A 15,737-nucleotide genomic window follows, 5' to 3' on the forward strand; every position below is an offset into this window, starting at 1 on the left:
AACAATTGTTCGCTTCATTTTGGATCAAGTTGAATTCAAAAAGGAGCACTGTAAATATTCCCGGATGTTAGTAGCCAAAATGTCTCATACAGCGGAAGAAAATATGGTAAAACTAAAAGAGAGCTAATATCCTGACAGGAACGAGTTAGAAAGCTCTCCTTTTTAATGTTTTTTGATTTTTTTTTTATATGAGTTGGGTTTAAAAACTCAATGCTTCATATTCTATGGACCAATAAAAGCAGAACTGTGCAATTTCCTATGGCACACTAATATGTCGTAAGGTACTCAAAAACTGTATTGAGCTTTTTTGACATAAGTATACACTGCAAATTGTGACTGTGTACTGGATATCCTATTGCATTCCTTAGGTTGAATATTTTAAACAGTTAAAGCAAACAAACCCATTACTCATTCTCTCACCCAATAAAAAAAAAAAAAAAATCAATCAGACTATCGAAAAGGACTCCATTAGATTAATAATGTAATCGGAATCGAAAAATTCTCCTCAGTTACCATCCTTACTTATTGATACTTGGATTGTGACTCACGTGCACCTCTGTCCTATTAGGGCTTCACCGGCTCCTCCTGTGAGTACGACTCTCGCTCCTGCGGCAATCTGAACTGCAAGAACGGAGGCACGTGCATATCAGGTCACCTGGGCCCGCGCTGCCTGTGTCCTCCAGCCTTCACCGGACCCGAGTGCCTGACCCCCACCGACAGCCTCTGCGTCTCCAACCCGTGCTACAACGGCGGCACTTGCCAAATCACCCCGGACGCGCCTTACTTCCAGTGCAGCTGTCCCAGCAATTTCAACGGCCTTCTGTGCCACATCCTGGACTACTCCTTCGTCGGCGGCTTCGGCCGTGACATCACCCCGCCTCCGGAAGTGGAGGTGAGCTGCGAGAACCCGCAGTGCGACGAGTGGGCCGGCAACCACATCTGCGACTCGCTGTGCAACAACCATGCGTGCGGCTGGGACGGAGGAGACTGCTCCCTGAATTTCGATGATCCCTGGCAAAACTGCTCGGCAGCCCTGCAGTGCTGGCGTTACTTCAATGACGGGAAGTGCGACGGACAGTGTAACAGCCCCGGATGTCTCTATGATGGCTTTGACTGCCAGGGACAAGAAGGGCAATGCAAGTAAGTCTGGAGATTTAGCTCTACTTCTCGGGTATGACTAGGGCTGCAAATATTTACCGTCAAATCTGCGTATAATTGACGCCCATTGAAATGCATTGGGGGGAAAAAAATGCTGAGAAATAATCAATATACGTTTTCCATGAAATGGGGAGTGGGGAGGGGATAGTTGGAGAATCACAGGAAAAGAAAATTGTATGTGGGTCTTTGAATGTATTTGAGTAATTTGAATAATTCATTGACAAAAAAAGTTGAAGCACATTCATCAGGCCAGGTCCCGTCTTTCAAAGTAAAGCCACTGGAGCTGGAACTAATAATTATTCAAATAATCGATTCATCCGTTATTTTGTCAATAAATCGATGGTTAAAAACCTTTTCATTTCACCCCTAGTTTAAAAAAACAGGACATCCTTTCCAATTGAAATCACACAAACATAAATTATTATTTCAGAAAATACACAAAAAACGGTCATCGTAGTTTTCCAAAGTAAAATCGGGTATTTGTAAATGTTATATATTTTGATTCCACACCAAGGTAATGAGTCTGCATTCGTGGAGGATTACAGTTACTGTTCCTGTTATACTAACCCAGCCTACTTTCTATCCCGCAGCCCACTTTACGACCAGTACTGCAAAGACCACTATGCTGATGGCCACTGCGATCAGGGCTGCAATAATGCGGAGTGTGAATGGGATGGCCTGGACTGCGCAAATAACATGCCAGAAAAGCTAGCAGACGGACATTTAGTTCTGGTGGTCCACATTCCACCGGAGCAACTTAAAAATCGCTCTTCGGCTTTCCTCAGAGACCTCAGCAGCGTTCTTCACACCAATGTGGTTTTCCGGCGTGATGCTAAAGGGGAGCCCATGATCTTCCCTTATTATGGCAACGAGCAGGACCTGGTGAAGCACAACGTGCTCAAGCGTTCGGCAGACGGCTGGCCTGAGTGGGCGGCGATGCCGGCAAATGTTTTGGGTCAAATGAAAGACAGTGTGACTGCCATGGTCAGCCCACGCAAGCGCAGGGAGCTGGATTCTCTGCAAGTCAAAGGGTATGTACCACTAGGCCGCAGTATTTTTACGAAATGTCGGTCGGACCAGTCCAAAAAAAAAAAAGCATCATGAAGAGGAATAAAACATAACATTTAAGTCAGACTGGACTATAAGTCGTATTTTGGGGGAAATTTAGTTTACGAAAGGCGAGACCAAGAATGGTAGAGCTCGGACTGGCGCCCAAAATCTCCCCCTTCCCTAATCATATTGACAGCAGCGAACAAAGTTTAGGTTGGATTCAAAACTTTCGCTTCTAACTATGGAAAAGTTTTACTTTTTAATTTAAAATGACTTACCTTAACTAGAATCCGGTGTCGCATTGAAAGGTAGGTTGGTTGTAGTGCCTTTTGATGCTAAAAAAACGAAGTCCTTGTTGTGGTGTATGCCGCATGCTAAGCTAGCAAGCTAGTTGGGGAGACGGCGCCTTATTTTGTTGCCGTGAGAGGCGCCGGTGAACTAGCGACATAACACATCACACATTAGTTACCAATGACGACTACGTTTGTTATAAACAAGTGCGACTCCGAAAAATGCAGTAACCGCGACGTCATCCCCTGTATTTTCATCGGAAGAGCATGCGCGTTGACAATTCCCTCCTTTCAACGTGTAGGTCGATAGTCTACCTGGAAATCGACAACCGTCAGTGTTACCAGCAATCCAGCGAATGCTTCCAAAGTGCCACAGACGTTGCAGCATTCCTCGGAGCGCTGGCCTCCAGCGGGAATCTCAACGTTCCCTACATCGAAGCGGTCACCAGTACGTAACTCACTCTTTCCTGCGCGTATTGCCTTCAGTTGTAATACTTAAGTAGCACATTTCAAATGTGACTGGGTATTTTCTTAATTCCAGGTGTAAGACCCACTCCTTCGAGTTCAGAGCTCTATCCCATGTATGTGGTCTTCCTGGGATTAGCAGCTTTGGGCTTTTTAAGCCTCGGCGTTTTGGTGTCACGCAAGCGCCGACGAGAACACGGCCAGCTTTGGTTCCCGGAGGGATTCAAGGCGTCAGAGCCCAGCAAGAAGAAACGCCGAGAACCGGTCGGGGAAGATTCTGTCGGACTGAGGTGGGAACTCATGGGAATGCATCCTGGAATATGAAGGTGGCGGCGGACTGAATTCATCTAATCTGGTCTCCCCTTTTTTCTTTAAACAGGCCTATGAAAATATGCGACATAAATCTCATGGATGACAATCAAAACGAATGGGGCGACGAGGATCCCGACTGCAGGCGTTTCAAGGTGAGCGAACGATTCTCGTCAAATGGTAAGACGGCGCTTTTGTTAGCCGAGTTGATGATTGTCTTGGTGTTGTGCAGTTTGAGGAGCAGTCCATGCTGGATCTGAGGGACCGGACCGACCAGAGGAAATGGACCCAACAGCATTTGGATGCGGCCGACCTGCGGATCGCGTCCGTAGCCCCTACGCCTCCTCAAGGGGAGATAGAGAATGACTGCATGGATGTCAATGTCAGAGGACCAGGTTTGTTTTGCTTTCCTCTTTATGTTTTTCTCGGAGATATCGGACACCGCGTCGTTGGTAAAACACAGCCCTTTGGTGGCTGTTTTCTTCTTGGGTTTGAAAAGACATTCAGCACAGGCCAACCAGAGTCCTCATTAATGTGTTGATGCTCAGTTCTACTTGTTGTTCACTGTCCCATATCTTTTGGCTTTCCTCCCAGCAAATTCCAGGGAGTGAAGCTACCTCACTGCCTGTTAGCCTACTTCATGACCACTGTTTTGAGACACGCGTAAAGTCGTTTCCTACCCCGACTGTCCATTTAGCTCCACGTACACTTGAAGGCGGTGCTTTTTTCCAACTCCAGTAGCCTACTGCCGTCTTCTGAAACTTTGTGATTGTCTTCATTAGAAAAAGGAGGCTTCTGTTGCTAATAGCAATCTTATGCTAATAAGCAGGCCGTGCTCACATTATCGGAGGTAAAGAAAAATGTTGAAATATGGCCACGGCCAACTATCAAAAAAAAAAAAAAAAAAAAAAAGTACAGTCCCACAGATATAAAAATATACAGGAGTCTGGTTTCAAGCTACTGGTTTGTAGCAAGCAGAAAAGAGCCAGTAAATTAGAAAAATGCAAGCAAGAGCAAAAGGAGGCTGCATTGGAAAAAAAGGCATTTAAGGAGACACGTGGTAGTTGTGTACCTTCTGCCATCTAGTGGAAGAGCATTTCATTATTCTGCCTGTCACGATACGTTCCTCATATTTTGGGACCAATTTTGTGAGTTTTGATTGATTGGGAATTACTCCCCTAATCACTATAACTGGCAACTCATTGTTTCGTCTCCTACTTGTGTTTTCCAGATGGTTTCACCCCGCTGATGATTGCCTCCTGCAGCGGCGGAGGACTCGAGACAGCTAACAGCGAAGAGGAAGAGGATCCTTCCTCAGAGATTATTACAGACTTCATTTACCAAGGCGCAAACCTCCACAACCAAACCGACCGCACGGGCGAGACGGCTCTCCACTTGGCCGCCCGCTACGCCCGCTCTGACGCCGCCAAGCGCCTCCTGGAGTCCAGCGCTGACGCCAACGTCCAGGACAACATGGGGCGCACTCCTCTTCACGCAGCTGTTGCTGCTGATGCGCAGGGGGTGTTCCAGGTAAATGCCTGCTCTGTATGGAGTTTCTGTGGACATTTGTATGGCGTCCAAACGTGACGTCTGGATTTTTTTTTTTACTCATTCACTGCCATTTACGGCTATTGATGTCAAAGATTTTAACTGGGCGGGCAGTGAATGGGTTAATGTGGTCACAATATGTCGTTATATCATGCACACAAATACTGAAATCAGAATACTGACACTTGAATATACCCAGTAGCAATTCCAGTGGTACTTAGTTTTGAAACATACCATTTTAATGTACATAATGACAGATTTTTGGGGGAACAAAGACCCTCCTTTTATTCCTGAAAAAAAAAGGCAGCACGGTCATGCTGCAATTCAAGTTGTTATCCAAAATAAAACACAAACAGATCCCTCTGAGTTTTTTGAAATTTTTGAAAGATTTGCTTGAAATAAACGGACGTGCATAATAAAACGGGTTTGATTATGAACTCTCCCATAGTTGTATCCGTGGTGCAAAAAGAACAAGGGTTTAATCAAAGCAAATACTTTGCCACTCAAGCTACTATTTTGCATGACTACTTTTTACTTCTTATCGAGTAATATTGTTATAACGTAACAATACTCTTAATTGAGTACAATTCTGGATATCCTGCATGAGCGCTTGCGACCATTTTGCTTGCAAGTCTCGAACCCTGTACCGTAATGAAGTTGTTTTCCTCATGTCATGTCCTGGCTGTCCTTTTGCAGATTTTAATCCGAAACCGTGCCACCGACCTTGATGCACACATGCATGATGGGACAACGCCGCTGATCCTGGCTGCCAGGTTGGCAGTTGAGGGCATGGTGGAAGAGCTGATCAACTGCCACGCCGATGCCAACGGCACCGACGATTCTGGTAGCTAACCCTTTGTCCACTTCCACACTGCATCAAGTACACTACGTATTATGATGACTCACCCTCCATTTTCCCGCCCTCTTTTTTTTTTCCCTCGTTGCAGGTAAATCTGCGCTTCACTGGGCTGCAGCTGTAAATAATGTGCAGGCTGCCATGATCTTGCTGAAAAATGGTGCCAACAAAGACATGCAAGACAACAAGGTATGTGTAATAATATGACTCGGCATATATCGGTAGCATAGTGCAGGAGTTGTCAAACCAGTTGGGATTCACAGTACGTAATTTGTCAGAGTAAAATTGAAGTGGAAATCATCCCAAACATATTTTTTTTCAAGAATATGTTCCCAGCAGGCCCACTAGTTGAAACATTGCTCTTGTGGAATATGAGTTAAGCAGCAAAATCCACCTGTTTTTAGCCAACTCAGGGGGCGGCCATTTTGTCACTTCTGGCGACTGAAAATGACATCACAACTATTCAGGGCTCAGGTAATGACCAATCGCGGCTCAGCTTCCGAAAACAGGTCTGCCATGATTGGTCGTTACCTGAGCCCTGAGTCGTTGTGATGTCATTTTCGGTTGACGGAAGTGACAAAATGGCCGCCCCCAGAGATGGTTAAAAACGAGTGCATTAACTCTTATTCCACAAACGCAATATTCATCAGAATGCCTTGATGCAACTAGTGAGTTAGCATAGAACAAATTCTTGAAAAAAATCTGTTTGGGTTGACTTCCCTCTTTAAGGCTTTTAAACTGCCCAAAGGTACACTGCAAAAAAAATGTAACCAAGATTAAATATCTCAAAGAACAGAAAAATAAGATTGTACTTATTTAGTCACAGCCTGCAGTTGGTTTTAATGTATTCAATGTTTTTAATTTTCTTTTCTTTTTTTTCTTTTAGGAAGAGACGCCACTCTTCCTCGCCGCCCGTGAGGGAAGCTACGAGACAGCCAAGGTTCTGCTGGAGCACTTTGCTAACCGCGAGATCACCGACCATCTGGACCAGCTGCCGAGGGATATCGCCCAGGAGCGCATGCACCACGACATCGTGCGCCTGCTGGACGAGTACAACGTGGTCCGCAGCCCGGGCCTCCACGCCGCCCCTCTGAGCGCTTCCTCCAGTCTCTCGCCGCCGCTCTGTTCCCCCAACGACTACCTGAGCAACCTCAAACCCAACCTGTCCGTCAAGAAGGTACGTAAAGGAGGGAAAGACGCCGGCAAAGACAACAGGGTGAAGAAGAAGAAGTCGCTGGACGGGAAGGGCAATTTACTGGACACGTCGGCCGTGCTGTCCCCGGTGGACTCCCTCGAGTCCCCCCACGGCTACCTGTCTGACGCCGCTTCCCCTCCCATGACGTCACCATTCCAGCAGTCGCCCCCGATTTCGCTCAGTCACCTTCAAGGGAAAGGCGACTCGCACATGGGCCAGATGAGTATGTCTTTTGATCCCAACCCTCCCCGCCTCAGCCACATGCCGGTGTCCAGCCCTAATAGTCAGGGGAGCACGTCGAGAGGTGGCGCCAGGGTAGGCCAGTGCGACTGGATGTCCAGGATGCACCCGGGCCAGCAAGGCAGCTTCCACCAGGCCTCGCCCATGTCCCACAACATGATGGGAGGCCTCAGCGGCGTCAGCACGGCCACCCTGTCGCAGATCATGGGCTACCAGAACCTACAGACCAGCCACCTGGGCTCGGCCGCTCACATGATGCAGCAGGCCCACTCTCGCCAGCTCCAGCACCAGAACTCCAACTCGGCCACGGCCGGGCAGGCCATGACGCAGAGCTTCCCCGCCATGGAGCTGAACGGCGGCGGCGAGATGCAGCAAAACAACGGGCGCTCCATGGCCATCCACAGCGTGATGCCCCAGGAGACGCAAATCCTCGGCGCCCAGTTCCTCACTCCTCCTTCCCAGCACAGCTATTCGGGAACCATGGACAACACGCCCAACCACCAGCTGCAGGTGCCCGACCACCCGTTCCTGACACCCTCCCCCGGCTCGCCCGACCAGTGGTCCAGCTCGTCCCCACATTCCATGTCCGACTGGTCGGAGGGCATCTCGAGTCCCCCGACCAGCATCCACTCGCAGATGAATCTTATCCCAGAGCAGTTCAAGTAGGCTCTTATGCAATGGACAAGCAGGAGACCCGACACTGAAGATCCCAACACGGTCCTTATTTTATACTACTAATGATGAGAATCGATTTTTTTTTTTGTACCTTTTTATTTATTAATGTACTTTTTTTGATCTGAGAATATAAAGAATATGCTTTTATATTTATGCTTTTTTTTTATTTTTATTTTTGTCCTGTATGTATGGGAAGAATAGACAACTTTAAAAAGGAGTGTGTATCAGAAAAAGAGTCTCCTTCTGTTGTGTACACTGGCTATTTATTTCTCTTTGGTTGCCACATTCACTGGATTTTCTTTGCTTCTTCCCTTTTACAAGGTTAAATTGGGATTATTTTGCATTATGTATATAAGACTTTTTTTTTTCTTTAAATGTCATGTCATGTCATCTTCCAAACCGCTTATCCTATACAGGGTCGCGGGGAGTTGCTGGAGCCTATCCCAGCCGTCAATGGGCGAAGGCAGACTACACCCCGAACTGGTCGCCAGCAAGTCGCAGGGCACACATAGACACTGTCACTGAGCGGGAATTGATCCCACGCTGCCCGCACACAACTCAGGCGTGTGTACCACTACACTATCAGCGGACACTTTTTTCTTTAAATATTTTCAGTATTAACTTTTTTTTTTTTCAAGTGACAAACATGCCTCGTTACTGAATTGTATTTTGCCAAGTCTTATCACTGAGAGTGTGTCTTAGATGATCAAATATATATCAAGAGCTGGGCATTTTCCTAAAATTTCGCGGTCCGTATATCGCCTTCAGTCTGCATTCGGGCTACCCTTCCACCGTCCGCCTAGCCGCCATTTTGTCCGGCAGGACCAAATTGTAATTGCATATAGGCCGGCCCGCCTTTCGTTTTAAACAGCCTTCCGTTAGCGTTTCCCCAATTTCAACCAACTTTTACTAGCTCTGCCTCTCCCGCGCTGCAATTCCCCCAATTTCACGCGCAGAAAAAAGAGCTCTGAAGCAGCTTCCTTATTCTTTTTCTACTGTCGGTATACAGGCCTAGCACTGCACCACGCCACAGCGCCTCCTAGCTTCCTAGACGGCGTGTAACATAAGGATGCGTTCATGTGGCGAACTGGCCCCCGGGCCGCCAGCTGAATAGCCTTTTCCTAGACGGAAAAAATGGGATCCTGACTGCTTAGTACTGTACGTCTAGTTGTTTTCGTTCTTTCGTTTATTGCCTACAAAATGGGCGGATAGACGGACCGGTCCGTCACATAGGCGGAATGCCCAGCTCTGATCAAGGGTCACCTGCTAGAATGCGGTCTTGCTGCCTGCTTACTGAGATCCTTCTGTTTACTTTTGAGGATTGAGAGATGCAATGCAAAATGGGAGAAGTGCATCCAAATCAACCTGAGCCGACTGTTTGATTGACCATTGATTGAGAATGGTGCTTAGCAAGGGATTTGTGGTATTTTTGCAAATAGCAAGGAGTCCTTATTTCATATTTGATCGCAAATCAATGTTTATGGTTACCATGTTTAGCCTGTCACATGTTAACTTGCAGCACCCCCATTTGTTGAAAATGTTACAGTTCAAGTTAGTGCCAGTGTGGCGTTTAGTTTTTCCCAAGAAAAGCAAATGTGTGTTTATGAGATTTCTTGCATAATGTCTTCAAGGTGGAAAACATGTTTGTGAAAGAGATAGGGACCTTAACGACAGCTTTCCTGCACTGTAGCGCAGGGTGTCGAAATGTTATGTTTTATAAACTAACTCAGAGGTTAAAAAATGTTTTAAATGAAGGTGTAATTTTAAAAAGGTATCAACCTTGATGCAAAGTTGTAGTTTGCAAATTACTTCCTGATTAAAAATGTTTTGTAAAAATGGATTTGATTCAATAAAAGCTGTTACTTAAAACATTTGGATTACTACCTTTTTATTGCGAAAGTATTCAACTGACTGTTTTTTTCATGATCCATATAGTAACTTATTTGCTTCTATGTATAATGATTCAAAAAAGACACTTCAAGGTGTTTATTGTCACAGCTGGTAAAAAACAGAGAGAGCGAGAGAGATCGTAGTGTTGGGTCGTTCGCCAACAATTTGTTAAAAAAGAACGAATGTTTTCAGTGAACGTGAGTGAATGCATCACTTTCTGAAGTGATTCGTTCTTTTTTTTTTTCTTTTTCATTTGAGCTCAGCCACGCGCATGTTATCAATCACCAGCGTCAGACGGAGGAGGGATTTTACTGAACAAACTGCCACGCTATTGGCGTTCACGAAGGAATCAGTGAGGTAACTTCCCGTTCGCGAACGATTCGGCGAATGAATCTTTTGAATGGTTCTTTTTGATGGACTGATGATTCTAATGATTCAGTTCACTTAAAAGTACTGTCATGCCCAAGATATGCTATACGTTAGCATGATGACCGGAAGTTAGCACGCTGTCGTTTCAGTATGTCGGACCATCACAATACGATAATTTATTATTTCGTAACATATTTCAAAATATGTACGATGTATTCAAAATAAGCTATCATAGAATATAAAATAAAGCAATGCATAAAAAATGAAGATACAAAATTCGCCGCGTCACTCGTGAATGACTTCCGGGTTACAGTGACCTTTTCTTTTGCCTGCTCTTTCTGCCAGCCTTCTCTCTCAGTTCTGGGAGCAGGACGGTCATCGCTCAACCCCAACATGTTGTCAGTACGCGTTGCAGCGGCTCTTCTCCGTACACTACCTCGCCGAGCCGGCTATGTAAGAAGATCTCACGTCGATTGAATCTTTTTGTTGTTAGTTCCGTTGTGGAAAAGGAGGCCTTTAGCACGAAAAATCATGGCGGAGTTGCGCTAGCGGACGTGCTAACATGCGGAGGATACCGGGCCTACGATTTATCCGATATTCCCCACTGCTAATCTGACAGTTGCATTTAAGATATTCATTCATTTTGGGACGCATCGATATATTTTGGGTTTCAGTGTGAACGAAATGTCAACAGACATACATTGATCTGTGTGCAAGTGAGCAGTGAATTTTTTCCCTGAAGGTCACGTTTGTCCAGCTCTGCATGCAAGCTCACATTGATAGTTTAATGCAACTCGCAACATTTAAAATCTAGGCCGTCTTCTTTATGTAGTAACCCCCCATTCTTTACATCATGCTGGTCCTTATGGATGTGGTCTACGTCACTTATGCTCATTGCGGTTTTTTAGTGGTTGATGAGAATGCATCACCTTGCTTACGTTACAACTGTTTGTTGCATTTTAAAGGTGTCAAAAAATGCTGCTGCAGCATGCGTGGGAGTCAAGAACCTCCACACCACGCGCCCTTGGATGCAGAAAACAGGTAATTGTGGTAAACAGCAAAAAAAAAAAAAAGAAAACATTGAATAATTTCTTTGTTTTTACATAAACTGGAGGGAAAATGTAATAAAATGTAAATTTTGTATTTTTGTCAAATTAATCGGTATTTTATTTTAATGTTCCCACCCCTGCGTTGTCATTGAATTTTAGAGCTACTATTTATTACTCTTTTTTTTTTTTTTTTTTTTTTTTTTTAATCAAAAGGCACTGCCGAGGTTTCTTCCATCCTGGAGGAGAAGATCATGGGAGCGGACACCAGCGCTGATTTGGAAGAGACCGGCCGCGTGTTGTCCATTGGCGATGGTATCGCCCGAGTCTACGGTCTCAGGAACGTGCAGGCCGAGGAGATGGTGGAGTTCTCATCTGGACTTAAGGTTGGCTCATGCATCTTCCTATTCTCTGTACAAAATGAAATCTAAAAAAATATGATGTACAGAAAAAGTTATTTATCTTCTTTTGTTTGTTTATTTTGTTTCTGCTCGTTTCCAGGGAATGTCTCTGAACCTGGAGCCGGACAATGTCGGCGTGGTGGTGTTCGGTAACGACAAACTAATCAAGGAGGGCGACATTGTCAAGAGGACGGGCGCCATTGTGGACGTGCCCGTGGGAGAGCAGCTGTTGGGCCGCGTCGTGGATGCCCTTGGAAATGCCATTGACGGAAAGGTGATTGAAATTTTCAAGCCGCAACCGCGCTGCCGCCGCATCATCGCAGATTTTCACAGGACTTTCCTTCTTCACTTTGATTGCCCGTTCCATCACAGGGCCCCCTTGGCTCCCAGACCCGCAGACGTGTGGGCCTGAAGGCCCCTGGCATCATCCCACGTATCTCTGTGAGGGAACCCATGCAGACCGGCATCAAAGCCGTGGACAGTCTGGTGCCCATTGGCCGCGGGCAGCGCGAGCTCATCATCGGCGACAGGCAGACCGGGTTGGAGGCTTTACAGTTTACGCAAAGGATATTTGAACATAAACTGTGCATCACTACATGCGGACAGACAATATAACAATAATCACAGGCTTCTGTGAAGACCCCCTCATATTAGAGCAGCTTACTGAGTCACTTAGTTGTGTAGTGCTGCATTATACTGCCCCCCTGTGGCCAAGGAAGCCAACCTGACAACTTGACGCATCCATTTGTGTTTGAGTCCCAGTGATTTTTTTTTTTCAAACGCAGTAAATGTTACTACACGGAGCCGGACCACTTAGTCTATGAATGTTTTTCCCCCAGCAAAACCGCCATCGCCATCGACACCATCATCAACCAGAAGCGCTTCAACGAAGGCACGGATGAGAAGAAGAAGCTCTACTGTATCTACGTGGCCATTGGCCAGAAGAGGTCCACCGTGGCCCAGCTGGTCAAGAGGCTGACGGACGCCGACGCCATGAAATACACCATCGTGGTGTCGGCCACCGCCTCGGACGCCGCCCCCTTGCAGTACCTGGCTCCCTACTCGGGCTGCTCCATGGGCGAGTACTTCCGGGACAACGGCAAGCACGCCCTCATTATCTACGACGATCTCTCCAAGCAGGTGAGGTTCCCTTTGCCGGCCGAGCGTTTCAGCTGTTACTTGAGAATTGCATCTGAGCGGATGTATTTTTTTTTTGACGTGTGAAATAATGAACGGACACGAGTCTATTGCAAAGGGGTTACACAAGTGTAACTCCACCCCTTTGCGTTCCTCCACCAGGCCGTCGCCTACCGTCAGATGTCCCTGCTGCTCCGCCGGCCGCCCGGCCGTGAGGCTTACCCGGGCGACGTCTTCTACCTGCATTCCCGCCTGCTGGAGAGGGCCGCCAAGATGAACGACAACTTTGGCGGCGGCTCGCTCACCGCCCTGCCCGTCATCGAGACGCAGGCCGGCGACGTGTCGGCCTACATTCCAACCAATGTCATCTCCATCACAGACGGACAGGTAACCAGGCACCGCAATTAGCCTCTCGTTGTGTTTTTTTGATAAACCCCGAATTGGGTTTTCCAAAATGGAGGCATGAAAATGATTATTTTAGAATGAAGCTTATTCCTTAAATGTGTGATTCAGAGGTCTTAGAAATGCAGAGTAAAACGTTTCATTTCCGACGAGTGTTTAGATTGACTCATTTTGTGAAAGTTTGACATCCGTCCTTAAAATCTTACATTTGGCTTCCTTAAGCCAACAGATTTCAGGCACGCTGAATTCATGAAAATATGATTTAATGCCCAGACAAATCTCACACGATAATATTTTAGACTTTTAATCCTTGATCTGCTGTTTAAAGATCTTTAAAAAAAAATGCCACAGATGCAACAAAATTTGCTCTGAGATTTTTGTATTTAGTCTGCATTTTCTATGCAAATGTATTGTGTACAGTATATCAGCATGTACTTTTCTATATAATTTTTTTTTTTGATATGTCAAATATTGTAAACAATTTTAATGTAAATAAAAATATTGGATAGCTGATCCTATGAAGGGTTCACAATTGCTCCCCAGAAAATGCTGAGCACGTAACACTGTAATTTCTGCGTTTTCTCCTTCAGATCTTCTTGGAGACGGAGCTGTTCTACAAGGGTATCCGTCCCGCCATCAACGTCGGCCTGTCGGTGTCGCGCGTCGGCTCAGCGGCCCAGACCAGGGCCATGAAGCAGGTCGGTTGCCCTCGTCAGGTCTCGTCAGAAGCGATCCTGCCAAAACGCACCAACCCGACCCGTTACCTTTGTTCCCCACCAGGTGGCCGGCACCATGAAGCTGGAGCTGGCCCAGTACCGCGAGGTGGCCGCCTTCGCCCAGTTCGGCTCCGACCTGGACGCCGCCACGCAGCAGCTGCTGAACCGCGGCGTGCGTCTGACAGAGCTCCTCAAGCAGGGCCAGTACTGTAAGTGCCGACTCGTCGCGACGAGAATACGTGATTGGCCTTTTGAGATTTTGAGACATGGTCGCCCGTCTTCCTGTAGCTCCCATGGCCATCGAAGAGCAGGTCACGGTCATCTACGCCGGCGTGAGGGGACACCTGGACAAGATGGAGCCCAGCAAGATCACAAAGTTCGAGAAGGCCTTCCTGCAGCACATCCTGAGTCAGCAGCAAGAGCTGCTGGCTGCCATCAAGTAAGTTTGCCCCCCCAATATTGTGGTTGACGGGTTACTTCATTGACAGCTGCACCAATCAAACATGAATTTGGAGGTCCTTTTAAAATCTCCACGCCAGAAAGTATCCCCTTTCTTTAAATGAACTAATTCGAACATTTTTTTATTGTTGTAGTTGTTAGTGATGAAGTTTCAATTCTAATTCAGTCCCATTTTTAACAGTGAGTCAAGTCAGTCAACAGTACACTTTCTTGCCCCATATGCACCATTAGTACAAATCAATAGCAATACACAATTATTATGGTTTTAGTTGCCAGACAACCTTGCACTAAACTGTGAAATGTTTTGAAATTGGGAAAAGTGGCGCCATCTGGTGGGCAAATATACCAAACATAAAAGCCTGTCGAAATGTTCGAGAAAGATTGCATTCATACTCTGGTTTTCAATGTTTATTTATTTATTTTTCCTATTTTAGGAACAATATTACCCCGCTAAAAAAAATACGAAATGCTGCAAAATTTACAAAGACAATAATACTCATTTGCGACCCTTTTTTTTTTCGCAGGGCTGACGGCAAAATTTCCGAGGCCTCAGACGCCAAGCTCAAGCAGATTGTGCTCAACTTCCTCTCCAGCTTTGAGTAACGTGACACGAGGCATCCTCCACTTATGTTGCGCTTTTGGTTGTGCTCCGTGTTTGCTTCTAGCTCGGTCAGTTGTACTTTCTATGAACACTTGCTCTCTAATGTACAGTCAAGAGAATAAAAAGTATTCCAACCAATGTGCGAGTTCTGATTATTTGGACTGTTTTAACCACGACAATAGTTCAACTATGTGTAAGGAACTGCGTCTTGTAGCCTTTTTGATGGACTCTTTCAAAAGCCAAGCAAGCAATATTTGTCCCTTCGTTTTCAATATTTAAAGCCCCTTTAGCATGCAATGGGAAGGCAACCATTGTGTCCAGCTTGTCATTTCTTAGTTGATATAACTGCAAGCTAAAATTTATTAAGTGCTACAGCGTGTAACGGTATGCCAAAAAACACTTGCAAAATGCAAAATAAAACTAGTTGTACAGTGAAGAGTTTCGTTTTAAGCACAGTACAGTCCTTTAGAAATGTTTTCAAACATTTTTACATGCAACATATCCAAGCAGTGTTGTTTTAGTCGTCTTGTTTTATCGTAGTTTACAATATTTTTTTTAGGAATAAAACCTAAGTTACGTCTGTTACTACGGTTGCATGAATCCCTTCTGACCGCCAGGGGGCGGTGCTCAAAGCATTGAATGTTCCCTGCGCATGCGCGAAGGCTTAGCGTTAAAGCACCGCTCCCTGGCGATCAGAAGGGATGAAATTGAACCTAGTTTTTGATCAACTACCAATTGACCTTTAAAGTCGTACTTGGTGTGAAGTGTTTTCAAAATATTAAGAAACGTCTTTATCTTAACTCACACTACATATAAGTAAACATTTTTTTTTAATGAGCCTTTATTGGTGAGTCAAACAATATCGTATAAGCACGGTGCAATGGTGAGAGTTTGTGGCAGAATTTAAACGTGTAAAGTGAAGATAATCAT

The 15,737-nt window shown here is 45.7% G+C and overlaps 2 protein-coding genes across 2 annotated transcripts in view; both read left to right on the forward strand.

Annotated features, from left to right (window-relative positions):
* notch1a (notch receptor 1a) overlaps positions 1-9,657 on the forward strand; it is a 44,787-nt gene extending 35,130 nt beyond the window's left edge. Inside the window, exons 26-35 of the mRNA XM_086053065.1 lie at positions 569-1,140; positions 1,749-2,189; positions 2,801-2,946; positions 3,040-3,253; positions 3,343-3,427; positions 3,505-3,667; positions 4,504-4,802; positions 5,517-5,664; positions 5,768-5,865; positions 6,563-9,657. Coding sequence (XP_085909191.1) covers positions 569-1,140; positions 1,749-2,189; positions 2,801-2,946; positions 3,040-3,253; positions 3,343-3,427; positions 3,505-3,667; positions 4,504-4,802; positions 5,517-5,664; positions 5,768-5,865; positions 6,563-7,777 — 3,381 coding nt within the window. The 3' untranslated portion in view covers positions 7,778-9,657. The remainder of the gene's footprint in view (positions 1-568; positions 1,141-1,748; positions 2,190-2,800; positions 2,947-3,039; positions 3,254-3,342; positions 3,428-3,504; positions 3,668-4,503; positions 4,803-5,516; positions 5,665-5,767; positions 5,866-6,562) is intronic.
* Positions 9,658-10,333: 676 nt separating this feature from the next.
* Positions 10,334-14,945, forward strand: atp5f1a (ATP synthase F1 subunit alpha). The gene is made up of 11 exons (XM_086053929.1): positions 10,334-10,498; positions 11,011-11,086; positions 11,308-11,477; positions 11,593-11,766; positions 11,865-12,031; positions 12,332-12,632; positions 12,792-13,016; positions 13,622-13,729; positions 13,812-13,956; positions 14,036-14,186; positions 14,731-14,945. Exons 1-11 carry the CDS (start codon positions 10,439-10,441, stop codon positions 14,807-14,809), a joined length of 1,656 nt encoding a protein of 551 aa, XP_085910055.1. The 5' UTR covers positions 10,334-10,438; the 3' UTR covers positions 14,810-14,945.
* Positions 14,946-15,737: the final 792 nt, after the last annotated feature.

This window comes from Filicampus tigris, chromosome 15 (genome assembly GCF_054856515.1).
Source record: "Filicampus tigris isolate MCC_2025a chromosome 15, RoL_Ftig_1.0, whole genome shotgun sequence".
In the NCBI taxonomy this organism is placed as follows: domain Eukaryota; kingdom Metazoa; phylum Chordata; class Actinopteri; order Syngnathiformes; family Syngnathidae; genus Filicampus; species Filicampus tigris.